This window comes from Polypterus senegalus, chromosome 12 (assembly GCF_016835505.1).
Source record: "Polypterus senegalus isolate Bchr_013 chromosome 12, ASM1683550v1, whole genome shotgun sequence".
Classification (NCBI taxonomy): domain Eukaryota; kingdom Metazoa; phylum Chordata; class Cladistia; order Polypteriformes; family Polypteridae; genus Polypterus; species Polypterus senegalus.
Window position 1 is genome coordinate 60,760,463 of NC_053165.1, and position 17,266 is coordinate 60,777,728.

Genomic DNA, 17,266 nt, shown 5'->3' on the forward strand with positions numbered 1-17,266 from the left:
TATTAATACAACATCCGGGGTAAACGCGTTTCATATGCTAAATAGAAAGTAGAGAAGAATTCACGTGGTTTGTATATGGATTGAAAAACCAACATGTCCTGAGTTGGAGAAACTAGGTATTGTCACCAAAGCGTCGGGGGTGTTCCTGGCTTGTATCGCAGAGCAGGTTTCTAAGAATGTGATCCGGTTTCGCCGCAACATTGTGTCGGATTTGATAAACGGATGGACGAAAATCGCTATATTCTTGAGATTACTACTGGTTATCGAGAGGTCGCTCAACAACATCACGAATGAGTTTGACGCTGGCACTAACTATAGGCACTGATCTGTCAAGGTAAGGCAAAACAGTCAAAAATCATTTACTGGATTAAGAGAACATTTATTAATCCGAAATTCTTTACACCGTCACCTTGCTAGAAAGAGGAGAGGTTAGGAGCACGCACTGATATAGTGCATTGCCGCACCCACCGCACGACATATCAACTCCAGATCCAGATTAGGACCCGAGTGCAGCCGTGCAACGGGTGATACCTCAGCACCACACGAGTTCAGATGGAGTGGAATAGTGTGAGGTTTTTTATGGTGGCTGGAGTGCCAATTCTGCCACCAAAAGCAAATATAATAATGCGTACGTTACAGGGATGGGCAGATTGATACCGCAGTTATCGACGTCTCTTACATACGGGACATGTCATATTTGATAATTGTGTCCCCTGTCCCGTACTGACCTTTCAGGGACACCCAAATGTCCCGTATTTAGTTAATTTTCAAATTTCGTAATAAAAATATATTTTTACTACCTTCTTACATTACTTAGTTGTAACTTTAAGTGATCATACTTTCTTTTCTCAGATTTTCTTGATGAAAATAAGCCAAATGTAACGAGGAAACTAGTGTTGATTGCCTGTTTGCAACTTGTTCAGTTGCTATGGTTGGTTGAGGACCGCGACACTTTTACCGTTTTGCTCTCCAGCATTGCAACATACAGTGTTGACTTTGGTCTTTTGTTGGTCTAAGTGTACTTCTTGTGTTGCACAGTTGTACCACTTTTATTTCCTCAGTTTTTTTTTCTAATCATTTTTAACATGCTTATTCAGTTTATGGTTGTGTGGAGTCTGTGCCTTTCCTAGCCTCATTTGAGACATGGTGGGCCCTAATTCTGGACAGGATGCCAATCACTTGACTTAATGCTACAATATTCTACAGTCAGTTTAGTGATTGAGTGGCTCCAGCAGACCCCCATGACCCTGTAGTTAGGATGTAGCGGGTTGGATAATAGATGGATGGATTCTAATACACTTATTAGAAATGGCATATCAAACTTTTCTTTGAAAAAGCCATTAGTCTGTAACTGTTACCTTGCAGTCAGACGAGTCACCCGTGCAGCAGGGGCTGGCAGTCAGTTACTTGAAACTGAACAATGTCAATGGCGATAAAATCCGTAAAGTCTCGATCATGCTCACTGAAACAATCGTAGAAATCTGTAATGGGATAACGGCAGTCTGATATAATCCAAAGCTAGTGTTAAAAAGGAAACTGCAGACTGTATACACAAATAACACTAAAATAGAAAGCGCTCTAACTTTAATTGGAAAAGTGCAAATAAATTTGGTTTTAACTTTGCAATGAGAAGCATGCCTCTGTTACCTTTCTGTGAGTACTGGCCATCCTTAAGGAAGGTATTAATTGGATAAGTGTGGATTTAAAATGAGACAACTTCTTACATGACAAAGAAATATGATTATATATGCATAATTGGGTTAAAGTAAATAAAATGTCTCCACTTTTGTTTAACAGTAGTCATAAACATGCAAAACATTTTTCCTTTTAAACCCTGATCAAGTTTAAAGGAAAAATGTTCTTTTTATAATAATAAAAGAGAAGGGAGACAAGTTGTTGCAAGAAGTATAATGTGCCTTATGTGCTTGAATGGAGGTTGTGTGTTTCAGGAACTATTTCTGTAAAGTGTGTGTTGGCGCAGTGGTTGGTACTCTTGCCTGGTGATGGGAAGTAAAGGTTCAAGGTATGTTTTCCTTGTTGAGTCAGTATATTCTCTGTGACTGCATAGCTTTTTCTGGGAATGCTTTCTTGTTGTGGAATTGTGTCGTGTGATTTCCTGATGGTTGGATTCACATTGCTGTCGCTGAATCGGATCGCCACGAAAATATATTTCCTTGATTGCCGCTGAATCGGTTTGCCACAGAGTTTCCATGATCTGGAGACCAGTGCCGTATGAAACTCGGCTAGATGTGCTCCTAATTTGATGAAAGTAATACCAGCTTGCGTCCTGAGAAGTTGTCTGATTGTCATTTAAGTTGCAACAAGTAAGTTGCTACACTGACAATATAAGTAAAAAAAGACAACATGAGAAAGAATATATTCACCTCTGGGGACGAAATTAAGAAGACCTCCACCTACACCACTGGTGGGATTTAGTTATCACTATTTAGTAACACAGTGTTAATTGTAATTGTCCATCCAATTGTATTATAACTTATCATTGTTATCAAATTTACTATTGTAAATAATTATTTACGCTTGTATATTAGACGAATGAAACAGGAGCTACATCTGCACTACACCCCACGTTTCCACAAAAGTTCTTAAGGAGCTGTCTACACTGTGAAGGGGGATAAAGTACCTTCTTTTGTGAATAAGACCTTCAAGGATGGATTTTGTCACAGATACAGTGACAAAGGGTGGCATGTAACATAAGTTTAATATGCCACTGTCCTCTGTACAAATATATATTTTATAAATCTACTTTTCTTTCGATTCACATGCACAGTGGACACAGATTTAGCAAAGGGGCCCATCATTTAGAACTGCTATGTAAGGCATAAGACAAGACAGCTGGGGAAATGTGCACTATTTTGCGTTTGTCAGAGTGAGCATGAAATTGTTTCCTCTTTGCCTTGTTTAGAATTGTATTATTCACCTAAGTGGGAGCCTCCACATGTAAAAAAGGTATAAAGCCTTGCACCATTGCCCGGCACACCTTTGAAGCCGACGGACAGATGGGAGATAATGTCATCTGATCCGGAAAATCCTTCCAATGCAGCGACGAAAATGGCAGACTCTATACATCGGGCCCCCACTCCCGAAGTTCTTGTCATGGCTTCCTTCGTCAGTTATGCCACATAATTTAGCTTTTTTTAATGGCAGATTATTTCTCCTATGTGATTTCTTACTGCCGTATCATTAAGGGAGGGGTATCGCCTTTTTATATTGTACTATATAGTTTCGGGTTATGTAACATGCCACAATAAAACAAATAAAAATAAATAAATAACTTATTCCAGCAAGTGAGCTAGCGCCTCCTGCTGTATACAGTAACCTGTCTTAAATAAGAAGTTATGGAGTGTCCACAACTGGAATACATTGTGCATGTACAGTAATTGTAAGATTTTTGAAGTTGCCCTCTGCAGTCTTTTAAATGACATCTCAGATGCCTTTCTTGTAAAGCTAACCAGTTCTTTTTTACTCTTGATTTAGGCTAATTGAAGAAAGCAAAGAAGAATGTCTGTAAGCACAGGAGAATGGCAGACCGTGCAGAAGAAAAAGCGGGCAAAGCTGCGAAGTCCCAGGCCTCCACCATGTCAGAGCATCTGCCTGCAAGAGGGAGCCATTAATGTCCTGAAAGTTCAAAGGAAAATTATGGAGACCATGTGAGTCCTGAAATACCGAGCTTGCGTATGCCCTGGTTTGGTAAGATTTCAGCCATGTTTGGTGAGGAAGATGCAAGTATGCTGTACACCATGACGTATTTTTGTTATAAGCACATGATACCTATGTGCTGACTCAGAGACATTTCACCCAGCTTCAGTTTGTTCATATTGTTGTGAACAGCCCAGACACAGACGGGTAGACATCGTTGAAGCACCCAACACATGTTTATTTACAAAGTCCATATGTACAAAGTGCACACACAACCCAATACTCCCCCAAAGTCCAGGCCTCACACAATGCCTCATTTTATCCACAGGTCCGCCTCCACCTCTCCTCCGAGCTCCATCCTCTTCCACCCGACTCCAGCCATTGAATGTAGGGAGGCGGCCCCTTTTATGCTCACCCGGACGAGCTCCAGGTGCCTCCTGATAACCTTCCACCGGCCCTCCCAGGTATGGCGGAAGTGCCAGCTGTGCACCCAGAAGCACTCCGGGTGTCCCAGGTCTTCTTCCCCCTAGCACCTCCAGGTGACGGAAGTGCTGAGGGTCAGGGCCAAGGCTCCTCTGGCATCTGGGCCCCCCCTGGAGGTGACCATGAGCCCCTATAGGGTTGAGCTTCTAAGCTCTGTTCCCGTGGTCCCCAAAGCCACCAGGGTGGTTGCCCCCTCATGGTCTGGAGGAGGCCTAAGCCCTCCTCTGTTCCTTCCGGGCATCCCGGCTGGATGCCACCCCCAGCCGCTTGCTACAATGTATAGCGTTATACAGGCATAGAACACTCATATTTTCAAGTTTAATACAAAAAGAGTGATTACTAAATAATACATTTATATGCATAGACACAATACAATTAAACTGATTCCCAAATGGTACATGCGATCATTGCACTACATTTAAGGATAGATTAGATAAACTTTGCTAATCCCAAATTGGAAAGTTAGATGCATACACAGCAGAAAGTTAAACAAAACTACAGACGTGGTGGACAAATATTACTATCAATCAATAAGATGTATAAATAAATGAATGTATATTGTGTAGAAATAGCAAAATAAACTTTTAGAGTATAAGCATTTAGTCTCAGATGTCAGGAGAAAGTGTTGAATTGCCAGATAGCATTGGGGAGATAAGATTCCCAGAGACGCTTCTTAACACACTGTGGATGTACGAGCCTATGGGAAAAATTTTTAAGAGGGCACCTCCTGGAAGGGTTTGGGTAGGAATTTTCATTATGGCATCCAGTTTTGTCACTATTTTCTTTTTCCACAACAACATTTTTGTAAGGTTAGTCCTGTGCTGGAGCAGGATTTCTTGATATGTTTATTCAGGCCTTGTGCTTCTTTTGAACTCAAGTTGCTTCCACTGGAGATAACAGTATAGAGTAACACACTGGGTGCTGCAGATTTGTAAAAGATTTTCAGAAGCTTGCTGCTTATATCAAAGGACCTGAGTCTTCTTGGGAAGTACAGTCTGCGTTGGTCCGTCTTGTACAGCGCTACTGTGTTGTCAGAACAGTCCAGTTTGATGTTTATGTGAACTCCCACTTCCACATCCTTTTCCAGAAAGTTGTTTAGCCTCATTGGCACCTTGGAAGTCCACCACCAACACTATTGTCTTGCTTACGTTGAGCTGCAGGCGGTTCTCCCTGCATCACAAGATGAAGTCCTCCACATGCCTCCTATACTCTGAGTCGTCTCCATTATTACTACAGCCTACAATAGTAGAATTTCTGTAGATGGCAAACACTTATATTAAGCAGTAAGTCCATTATGTGGAGTGTAAACTGGAAGTGAGACAGGACAGTTCCCTGATTTCCAGTATTACCACCATTTCTGCCACACAGTCCATGTTTGTCAGGTAGTCCATGATCCAGGAGATTGCGGGGGCATCAAAATGCAGGGTGTTGAGCTTTACCACAGTCGATGAGGCAGAATGGTGTGAAAGGCACATTAACAATTGAGGAACTTGTGTTTGAGATATGGCTGGTAGACAATGGAGATAACAAAACCTCAGTTCTTTGAGTGAAGCTTGCATCAGCTGACCACATCTCAGCAAATTGAAGCTCTTTACTTTGTTCATTTTTGGTTTACTGTTGTCATTGTTTCACCATGTATTTATTTTTTTGCTAAGCTGATGCTCTAATTCAAAGTGAGTTGCAAATTCTAATGTGCATAGTACCCTAGTTTCAGTATTTGTACTAGAAGGGTCTTAGTGGATTGTTAAGCAGGGGTTCATAAATACCCTTTAAAACTACAGGCTTCTTCCTGTTTTGTCCTGTATGCAATTGGACCTGGGTGAAGGTGATCATGTTACTTTAAGACTGAAAAATAATCTGATTTCATGCCAAGTCACGCTCCTGGTAGCTTGTTTAACACTAAAATCTCTAAAGCCACCTTAAATTCTCTTGCACCTCCTTATCAGCGTCTTTGTTTTGCAAATGTGTCGTTCCTCACAAGCAGCAGGCACCATGCTCACTCATCTCCCACCGAGGAAGCTGAAGTCAAGTCAGACCCGAAATTCTCAGAGGTGAAGTCTCTGGAGTTGTATAGGGTACATAATCTATCACTATTTGGAATACATGCATTTTATGTGTGCTCCATGCCTACGGCGATCTGTGTAAATGTAGGATAATTAAATTTGAGGCAAGAAATGTTCAACACATTTTTTATGTTATAGTAATAATTGATAAAATGTTGATATGAAGTCTATAATGTGTGAAGACTAAAGTCCAAATATCAAATATACACTTTCACAAAAGGTATAACAAAACAAGTGTGCTTTTAATAAAGAATATAACTGAAGAAAAAGAAATTGTTCAATTTATGTTACTGGCAATGTGTAAAAAGTAAAGCTAAACTCTCAATCGATATGAAGTAGACATGTCTGCTTTGGTGGTTTTGATCTCGGGTATTCCTCGAGTTTACCATTTTGAGTAGTGAACTACTGTTATTGTTACTATTATATAATAAAAACATCCATTTGATTTGAGCCTGTAACAGGCTGTGTAAATTTATGGTACTTGTAAAAGTTAGTGCTCAAGGGATAAAAGCAGATGCACAAACGCAGTTCTATCATTTCTTCTTGGTGTCTTGTTGAGCAAACAGACACCACAGTGTCTGTGGTGGATTTTACTTTTTCTCGGTCATGGACATTCACATCAACATGTCATTCAAATGATTTTTTTTAATTCAAGAATAAAACTGAATAATATAAAAAATGTGTTCAAATTCAGTTTTATTCAAGAATCCAATAATAAAACTGAATAAAAAAAATCATCCAAATGAGATGTTGATATGAATTTCCGTGTGCGAGGAAAAGTAATATCTTTTACAAGCATCATAAATTTACACAGTATGTTACAGACTCACATCAAAGTTTGTTTTTATGTGATAATAATAGCAGCTTACTAGTCAAAGCGCTAAATACAGAGACGACTCTGGATTCAAACCTATTACCGTGCCATTAGTTAGCGGTAGCTTAACCACTGCGCGATCTGACAGAGCAGTGTTACTACTGTAACAAGTTGTTGAAAATGAAACACACATGTGTGCAAACGTCTTTTACTTTGCACTGACTGATAGTTGGTCTTCAGCCACATGTCAATTGAGCATTTTCTGTTTCTTCAGTTTTATTCTTGAATAAAAGCATACTTGTTTTTATACAGCTTTTGTGAATGTGTTTATTGGATATTTGGGCTTCACACATCGTACACTTGACATCAAATTTATGTCGTTATTACTATAACATATTAAAACGTTTACCTCGCATTTCCTCTGTCATTCACACAGATCGTTGTAGACATGGAACACACATGAAATGTACGCATTTCAAATCATGGTATTTCATTACCTATATAATTCCTTACAATCACATCGCCAGATACACACACACTTCAATACAGACTTCAGCTCTGAGGATTGCAGCAGGTCCATGCCTCCTTCTGACTGAATGGGGGGCTGCATTCTGCTAAACCATACATTTGCAAAACAGAAGCAGGCTATTAATGCAGTGATAAGGAGCTATGAGGTTCTTGACATATGTCAGGAAAATTTTTCAAGGAGGTCAAGGATAAGGAAAAACAAATTGTAACCTTCAGGGATTCTAGTGTTAAGGTGGTCTGCAAGACTTTATGGTCAGTTGAGTTTATATTATGGTAAAGTGAAAACATGTCAGAAATCGGGTTTATTTTAGGCAGAAAAATGTACTTTTGACAGTGGATCTCTTGATTTATTTTCTTCATAGGATCATCGTTTGATTCCAAAGAAGCCATCCTGGTGAACTGGAGTAGTTAATGTCACCTTCCATCATGTGTGTGTGCTCTTTTCTGTTCTTACAGTTACTCACTAGTGTGTTTTTACTGGATTGCAATAACAAGTGGGTTAAAATGAGAAGACCCAAATTTACCAAACGTAAAATGCAACTTTGTTTTTGAAGCACAGAGTTAGCAGTTCACTACTAACCTTGGACAATCCATAGTTTGTCAGTGGAGCTTGCAATAATGGCAATGTTGGTAAGCAGTCACCAGAGGGCACTACACACTGCAAGTCTGTGGTTGGTGCAATCCACAATATAAACAAAGTGCCCTGCTGATTTATGGAGTGCCCCAGCATACTTAACCAAAGGAATGTAAACTAACAGGAAGTTGGGGAGGAAACTTTTTTTCCCAAATCCACCTTCAATAAGTGACATCTGTATTATACAGAACAGGCATTGTCGCAAATGCAAAGCAGTTTGTTACTTGATATTCTCCCCTTATATATCTCTCTTTTGTATTCTTCATCTATTTTGCATTTTTTATTATATGATTTTTATGGAACTCTTTGATTTAGGTTAGGATGGCTCTTTCACAATAAACTGTAGACCTGGGCCATAGCAGAGGTTCTCAGCATTCAGTGTTTATTTCTTTATTTTATAGTAAGTGCCCTCTGACAGGGTTGATCATGTAGTAAACATAGCAGCTCGACTCCACTTGGAGTCCTGGTCTTGAGCACCATACAATGGAAGATGGCATGTTCAGAATATTTTTATTAGTAGTACCTCTATTGTCTAGTAGTGCTACATCATGTGACATTTCTTTCATTAAATTTATAAATTATAATGACATCAACTGTAGCAGGGCTATGGAGTGAACCCTGGCCCCCACTCACTCTACTCATGACGTTAACTTACAGCTTATTTTGTGTTATTCAGAATATGTTCATTAAATGTGTTTTTCAGACTATACCATTCTTTCATTTTTTTTATTCTTGTTTTAGTATGGCCTGTCTGTATTCATTGTGCTTTGTACTAGGTCAATTGTTCCACTTCCTAACAGCTAATATATGACGTAACCAGTGGCTAATGTAACACCGCCCATAGAACACTTGAGCAAGAACCTGGCAAGAAACTGTTTTCTGTGGTACAATCTAGACTGTGTGGGCTCCTAACAGGTAGTTTGGCAACATAAAATCACCAAGGAGGTCTTTCCCAGGAGAAGGGGTGGACTGATAAAAAATAGCTCAGTGGTGTAAGAGTAAACTTGTGATTTTTGTTCTTCAATTACTACTTGGGCCTCTCAATCAAATGTTATTTATGTGGCAGTAAATACATTATTGAGTGCTTCATGGGACAAATATGGCTGTGGTTTATAGTATTATGAGTTCAGAAAAATTCATGAGCAAGGGCTTAGGTAGGTCCTTACCGCAAAACATGGGGTTTATTGCACTTTAGAAACAGAAGAATCCTTTGACTCCTGAGAAGATGCAGCACAACAGGATTTTGCCAAGTCTGTTTTGGAGGTTTAAGGCCAGAAGGAAAGTTATAGAATGAAAATGTACATACAGATGTATGCCTTGGCCTTTATGTCTTCACAGCGCAGAGTTCGGTAAACTACAAACCTCAAAACAAAATTTTTGTGGTAAACATTTTTGTCAGTAAATTTGATGGTAGAAGGTTATGTGTTCTGTTCCAGGCCTATGCGCTAAACAGCATGGTTGGATATTCGGGGAGTGTAGTGGTCACAGTCTTCCAGATCCACTAACTGATAGGAAGCCTGAGTGAAATGTGAATGCAGAGCTGGGGATAGGGAGTCCCGATAGCAGAATTGTTGTATTCGATCCAATACCAGTGAAGTTTCTCAATGCAGTATTCAATACTACAAGAAAAACAGAAATCGCATTCAGTAGCTTTTATTTAATGAAAATGGTGTTATTCAAGTGAACAATATTGTGCCTTTTTCTGTAATTGAAGATTTACATCTGCTGTCACTGTAAGTATTTTTAATAGAGGTATTGTAATCAAGTAGGTGCCAAACTATCATTTAAGTAAAGTATTGACATTCAGAAATATCAAAATACAATGCAGGGCTTGAATATAATGTCTGATGAACATTGGGATTCCACCAGTGTAACAGCAAACTGAGAGTATGTTATAATATGGGGGGATATCAGCATTGAATTTTTAAAGGATTATACGGTATCATTATGGACTAGATCATTTATCTTAGCATGCACACGTTTTAATTTTACTCACTGACATTTTTTCTCCAGTAACTGAGAAGTGCTGCTAAAAATTCAAACACTAGTGCATTTCAAGGTAATTAAAAATGTTTATTTAAACAAACTCTTTAAAGGTGTTTTTGAAGCAACATCCTTTTAAAATGTTTTTTTCAGAAAATCTCTCTGTTAGATTTTTAAAATTTTCTTTTGTAAGATTAATATTTGCATCATACAGTAATATTTAACAGATAAGTTAAAATTTAAATGTTACAAACCTCTGGTGCCTTAATTGTCAAAACATCTGCCTGTTTACATAAGTGTTTTAGCTTCAAGGCTTCCTGTGTGAAGTCAAACTTATCAGTTTTACTTTAATTTTGGAACTCATGCAAAGCACCTTTACTGATTCCAAATTATCCAATATGAGTGATTAGACTTTGTTAATGCTTTGTCTGTTTACATGTCCGGAATTAGAAAGTTGATGTTACTTGTAGTCAATTCACTGTAACTGAGAGACTCTCACAATACAACAAATCTGTTTGTGAGCTAACACCATGATTGGAATAAAAGTGTCAATTACAAAATCCTATGTGCCTTTTTTAAGTAATGATAAGGGTGATTTTGGCAGTCACATGCTGAAATTATTCTTCCTTGAACACAAAGCATTTCCAGACATGACTTCAAGTTTTATGTTCAACTTGTGTTGTTGCAGCTCTGCATCCTCACCGCTGGGAGAGATTTTCATATGTTGTGTTTTTTTTTTACTTGTGCCTTCCTGTGTAATTTAACAACTTGCATGGGCTGTCTGGAGTGAGGAGGAAAGTGCAATATGTTTCACAGTTAGAAAGGAAGAGGGCGAAGAGCTTGTCAGAAAATATTAAGAAGTAGGGTAATACTGTTATCTTGAAAAGGAGAGGCCGTGTCCATAAAGTCTTCCTGGTGAATGGTTTCAACCATCCGCATTAATGGCATTGCCCCTAACTGATTGCCTAGCCATACCAAGATGCCTAACCCTGGTGGAGGTTAATTCAAAAGGTTGACATGTGTAGTCAGAGAAGACAAACTCCATTTTGCTTTCATGTGTCTTCAACAAGAACACCGGTACAAATATGTAAGGTTGTTAAGGGTACATTTTTGCAGGAAAAGAAAGTTTTCTTCATATTGATAAGTACAGACAGATGTAATAAATTATCGGTGAGTGCGGTGAACAGTGGGAAGCTAAGAGGCTTCAAAAATCCATTGGATGTTAATTTGGAGAAATTATGTGAACATGATTGACCAGCTTTGTTGGGCTGAATTTTCTATTATCACTTTAATGGTTCAAATGTCCTAAAGGTCTTCCTCCTTATCACTGTACATGGGTAACAATAATTCTTTGGCAGTAGTCTGGTTATGACTTTGGCAGTGAAGTCTTGACAGTGTTATGGGTTGAAGGTCCTGGGGCGTGCCTAAATGTGGACAGAGTTAAACATTTAATTCTTCCTCTAATTAGTAAAAGTCACATGTGTCTGTCCTGCTGAGCTCCATGCTAGACAGGAAGGACATGACCTGCGTGCAAATGATGCAAATTGCACATTGGTGTCACTTGGGTTTCTCGAGAGTCGCCATTATTTGAGTCAGATAATCATCCCACAACCCTAATTTTAGCCATAGTGTAACCAGGTGTACCATTCCTACAGTCACTATAGCCAGACATCTCTCAATACCAGCATGCAGAATGGGACGGGATTCCTGTAAATTATGGGCGGAGCTAAATCTTTGACTCGACCCATCTTTAGCCAAGCCCAATTCCACAAGCTTCAACAAGGGTTACATGCATATGGGACTAAAGCACTGCTTTTACAATGCCATTTGCTGGTTGAGAAGTTGAATGTCCTCCTGCTGATTTTCAGTGATAATACAGATGATGTAATTAGCAGGGTTGTGTGCAGAGTAGAGTTAAACTCTTACTTACATGTCCCACCAACAAGCAACACGTTGACACACTCCAGCATCATAATAAGCAACAATATAGGCGAAAATATCACTGCATTTTGATTAATGGAAAACACACCCCAGCTTGAACATCATCCTTGGTGTTTTGTTGTATTTGTTCTTTCCTGCGGAAGTGTCTTACTGCAGAAAAGGACCAGAATCTCCAGATTTAAATTGAAAGTAGGAAATGGTTTGATACACCTACTTCCTGACCCACTTCCTATTATTCTGGCTAGCTTGAAATTGACCATCATAAATTCCAAGTGTTGGTGGAAAGGTGCAGCTTTTCAGTGTGTCTTTTGCCTTCTTTTTCAGGGATGAACTGAGGATGGACCCATTTTGGGGAGCTTTTAAAGGTACAGTAAATAACTGTTTTACTGGACACAAAGTAGCAGGCTGACAGCTGTTTGATTCAAATACTTAAGGGACCCAACAAGAGCTGGGAGCATGGCCTTTAGCTTTATATGCATCACTGTCAATAGATCACTCAGAGTCTTACCTCACTTTATTTTATGTCCTCCCATGGTGAGGCTAGCTCTGAACTTGGGGCCTTCAAGTCAGAAGTGAGCACATATCCCACTTTACAATAGAAGATCTCCATCTGCCAGCTGGGTTTGTAACAGTGAAGTGTTTCTTATATAGAAGCCGGCTCTCTCTCATACTTGGACATGAACAAAGAACTATTGGTTTACACCAATGTACCAAAGCAGTACTCCTTTACAGCATTTGCTTCTGACCTGGAGGCCCTGCCTCTCAGTGTTTTTAGGCTAATTATTGTTATTTGTACTGATGAGAAGCTGAAACAGAGGTGGAGAGATCCACAGTGATTCTGTAAGGTCTGTTGTGCCATATTGCTGAATCTCCTAGAAGAGACACATCACATCATTGGTAGCTGATCTTTCATGTTTAGATAATCAGAATACATTACTAAGTAAAAAGCAAATAAACTTAGTAAGTAAAGCAGAGGAACAGTCCTCCTTGGCCTGTCAGAGGTGAACATGGTCATGGATCTGTGATTCATATTTTCTGCACCATTCCTCTCTGGGTCTGCCAGTTTCTTGATGTGTTTAGTTTATATTGTTATTAAAATTGAAAAGCTTTATACTTATAAACTCACATGTCAGTATATATTAATGGTGCCCCCTCTTACCACAGGGTTGACCCTTTCCTGCTTATCCAAATCCTTTGCTTCAACAACCCACCCTTGCCCCGTTTCATCTGACATCCTGGGTTCAACATTAACCTCTGGAGGAGGAAAAGAAGCATCAGGACTTTTGGACCACAAGGGAACAGCTGATGATAGGAAGATGGGAGAAAAAAATGGTGCATCAGGTTTATTTGCTGTAATCCGCAGTCTAGAGTTGGACTGTGTGTGTTATGGACTTGGCAGCTTCTCCAGCTCTCACTCGTCTCTCTACCAGCTAGCTTTGCTTTTGCTGATACTGGACCTTCTGCAGGTGAGCACATTTAGGACGGGTTGGATAATAGAGGGATACTTTGTGAAAGATTTTTTTTTCATGGCTTTAAAGCTCTTCGAGCCATTGTGTTTATTTCTTAGATCCCTACACAGCGATGCTTCATATATGATCCCATGTTTTCACCCGAGGACATCAGCATTCTAGAGGGCTACAGAATGAATGTTTTGCCAGAAAATGAGGTAAGAAGACCTCCATTGTCTAAACCATGTTGTCACTGTATGTCAGCTTACCTGTTGTTAATGGGTCTATTTTTTTGTACACATTTGGCATTTAATAGCCATTTTCACAGTCCAAGGCTTTTCAACCATTTGATTTTTTTTTTTTTATTCTCTCTGTTTTATGTTAATACAGGAAGGGAAGCGTTTGGCAACAAGGCCAACTCTTTTTTATTTAATGCACTGTGGAAAGGCACTCTACAACAACCTTCTATGGAGAAACTGGAGTGCCAGTAGCCTCTCCAATTTGGCTGTCATTGGAAACAGTTTCCAAGGCATTAAGGAGAGGTGAGTGCATTTATTTAGTTTTATGAAGACTGCACTTCTCTAATCTGTGAAAAGGCAATGTTGATGTAGAAGAGGCAACACATTAGCTTATTTCCATGCACTTTAATTTTAGAGGTGACATTAGTTTTTCAATCTTTTATTGTGTACAAAACAGCTGATGCAATGGCTTTTCTTAGTGTATATGTGTGACCTTACAAAGATGGCCTCCTTGATGAACATTGAACATCTATTTCTGTGCCATCTTTGTTACTTCATGTATTTCAGCTTTTAAGAGTAGCCTTTAAAACAATTTTTATACCAGCTGTACTGATGTTGACTCCCATGTGCTGTCAGGTAACTGCTAGGCACATTTGTGATTCTTTATACTATATTAGATTCTTGTCAACATTGTTGTGTTTTGACATACTAAATGCCGTAATAGACACTGTGTGACATAAAGTGTATGCCTACACATAGTGTGCAAACTGAAAGCACAGTCTGCTTAGTCAGAGCTATAAATAGTGTGTAATATAGAACCTTACACAAATATGACGCTTGTTTTCATCCTTTTACAATGTTTGAATTGCCTGGGAGAGTGACTGTTTCAGGGTTGCACAGTGAGTTGGTGGAGAAGATGAAAGACACCTTTGTGGTTCACATACAGAGTGATACCTTAGCGGCTAGCCAATGGCTGTGCTCCTCTCAGCGGGTCAAGCATTTGGGTTGTTGACCCAGACCTGACAAACAAGCCCTTCTGTACTTTTATGTTTATCCTGAAAGCTTCTAGATAAATATTCAGTTCTAAGGCAGACACCAAAAGTATTCAGCATGGAGATTGGGTTCTGTATCTATCTACATAGCTCTCGTGTCCATGCTGTTGACCTTCATACTGGGCTTAAACTCAGGCCACAAGGTCTTATTTTCTTCTTTTGATTTGCTCTACTTGAAAACTTTGTATGCACTTTTAGTTTTTGTAAAGTTTCTCCTGGGCCTTTGTCATCATACATAATGTTAATAAGTTGTGCAACACTGCAGTCGCACAGTTTCCAACAGGTTTAACCAGAATACAACAATTGAAAGCTGCTTAGAGTTGTAACTTGCAGAGAATTCTGGTTGTGATGTGTTTTTTTTATCCTTAAAAACTTGTGAACTCAATTAAACTGAAGTGAAAGTTAACTAAAAATAGCACCTTTCCAGAGCCATGAATTAGCAGGTGTACTTGTGAAGACGTTTTGAAGTGCTAACATTGCTGAGTTTGTTCAAATGCTTTAAATTGTGCCTAATAATGGTATGAAGGTGGCCCTTGGATGGTTTTAAGCCCCCAATTCTACATGGGACTGCTTTGGTCTACTAAGGCTGGCCAATTATGAGTTCATCTCCAGTAATATCCCACCTCTTGCATTATTTTAGTATTGAGGGATTGGAAGGGGACTGCTAATATCCTATAGCCCCACTATGGCCTAAACAAAAGTCTGGCATACCATCATGGCCATTGAGTCCACAGCAGAAGTGTGGCCTTGGCATTTTTGTGTTGATTTATGTTGGCATTCCAATTTTCCTATAGGAGTTGAGCATCATCTTCATCTCCCCTTTGCTTTTTAGGCTGCCATCAAGAATTCTGATGAGGGACTACAAGTGCATCTTTGATGTATCCTTTGCTGTTGTGAGAGACACAAATTCCTAAACACACACACATTCCACTGAAGGTCAGGTTTGTTTTTTCTTGTGAGTTGGATGTGGCCATTTTTGTCCACCATTAAAAATAATGTGCTTTGTAATCTCACCTTGTGTTGGGTGCTTACTCAATGGTGGTCAGTCATCTATGTGCTTATGTCAGAGTGGCACAATGGCTGTGGAGCTCTGAAAGTATCAGTGTGCCAAAAGCTCATCAATTAGGGTATTGTTGAGCTGACATGTGTATTTACAATGTCATGCATGGTTTATGAAAATGAGTCTTGCTTTTGGGAATGTCAGTTACAAGTCACATCATGTGGATGTAGTATCTAATATATTCCATTCATAATATGTCTTCTACTCAAACTGTGAACTTAACAATCCTGGACCATTTCCCAGTTAAGTGGATAATTGACATGTTCATACCATTTGTCATCCAGTGCAAGTGGACATAAATTCTGTTAGTAATGCTGTAGCTCTCCTTAATGCTGTGGTCTCAGATTCTCTCAGTTGTAGATGAAGCCCTAGTCCCTGTGACTCCTCGATACCAGGATGTCTTTAATGACACTGCCTTCCATTGGTTCCCACTGGAGAGGCTTCAGTCTCTGCCACAAGACCTCTGGGATTCTCAACTGCAGCCAAACTATGAGGATGAGACGGACCTTGAGATAATACTTGCAGGGAGATGAGATAACTCATCCATTTCTATACAGGTACATCAAAAAAGTGTGTGTCTGAGAGTTTTGTCTCAGTGTGAGGATGAAGGTACAGAAATTTGCTCCTTCCATGGTGAAATAAAATTAGCAAATGTTTCAGATAGAGAACACGTGGACCCCCTCACAGATTATAGAAATGTGGAAAGCAGACCAAAGGTTTAACACCATGTGAGCCAGAATAATGTCTGGCAAGTCATATGACCCAACTCTAACACTCTCCTTTTTATTTTTCAGAGTAATTATAATACAAAAGCTATCATAAAGTGTAAAGATGTAATTTTTGCAAAACTCTTTTTGAATAAAAAAAAAATACCACTTTTGCCGTTTTCCTTTTTTAATGCAGTTTATCACTTGGGTAAGGAATTTAAAGCATCACCTACACCATTTCATCCACTTTTATATTTTCCAATAATATGCTTTTTCATATAGTTGTATAACAGGAATATAGTAATTGTTCAATTTTGCTAATATTGTTAAATCTAAAAGTCTGCAATTGTTCATTTCTGTGATGGATGATAGATTTGTACCTCATGCGTTGTTTTCCATATTTCTGTTTAGTTGAGCCCCTTTGCTGCATACAGTGTATCTCTTCTCCCACTTTCTGTGTTGTCCTCTTGGAGTGCTTGCATCATTATGGGCTTTTCTTGAAGGGTTCCACTTAGGCTCTTGTGATTCTTATATAGGTCTATAAACATGGCAGTGGTTTGTTTTTATATACAGACAGCAAAACCAGTATATACGTTCAGCATCCCTGACAGTATGCTTTAAGAAATCTGTTTAACGATACGGGTGAGGAGGGGATTG

At 39.2% G+C, this 17,266-nt stretch overlaps 1 protein-coding gene across 2 annotated transcripts; it reads left to right on the plus strand.

Moving 5' to 3' along the window:
• The first annotated feature begins 39 nt into the window (after positions 1 to 39).
• On the plus strand, positions 40 to 16,777 carry srrd (SRR1 domain containing). 2 transcript variants are annotated; one of them, XM_039771751.1, is made up of 8 exons: positions 40 to 334; positions 3,496 to 3,668; positions 12,428 to 12,468; positions 13,268 to 13,569; positions 13,671 to 13,769; positions 13,942 to 14,093; positions 15,675 to 15,720; positions 16,247 to 16,777. In XM_039771751.1, the coding sequence occupies exons 2-8, from the start codon at positions 3,520 to 3,522 to the stop codon at positions 16,433 to 16,435; spliced, it is 978 nt and encodes a 325-aa protein (XP_039627685.1). In that variant the 5' UTR covers positions 40 to 334; positions 3,496 to 3,519; the 3' UTR covers positions 16,436 to 16,777. The 2 variants fall into 2 exon arrangements, with proteins under 2 accessions (XP_039627685.1, XP_039627686.1); XM_039771752.1 differs by having other exon boundaries at positions 40 to 116.
• Positions 16,778 to 17,266: the final 489 nt, after the last annotated feature.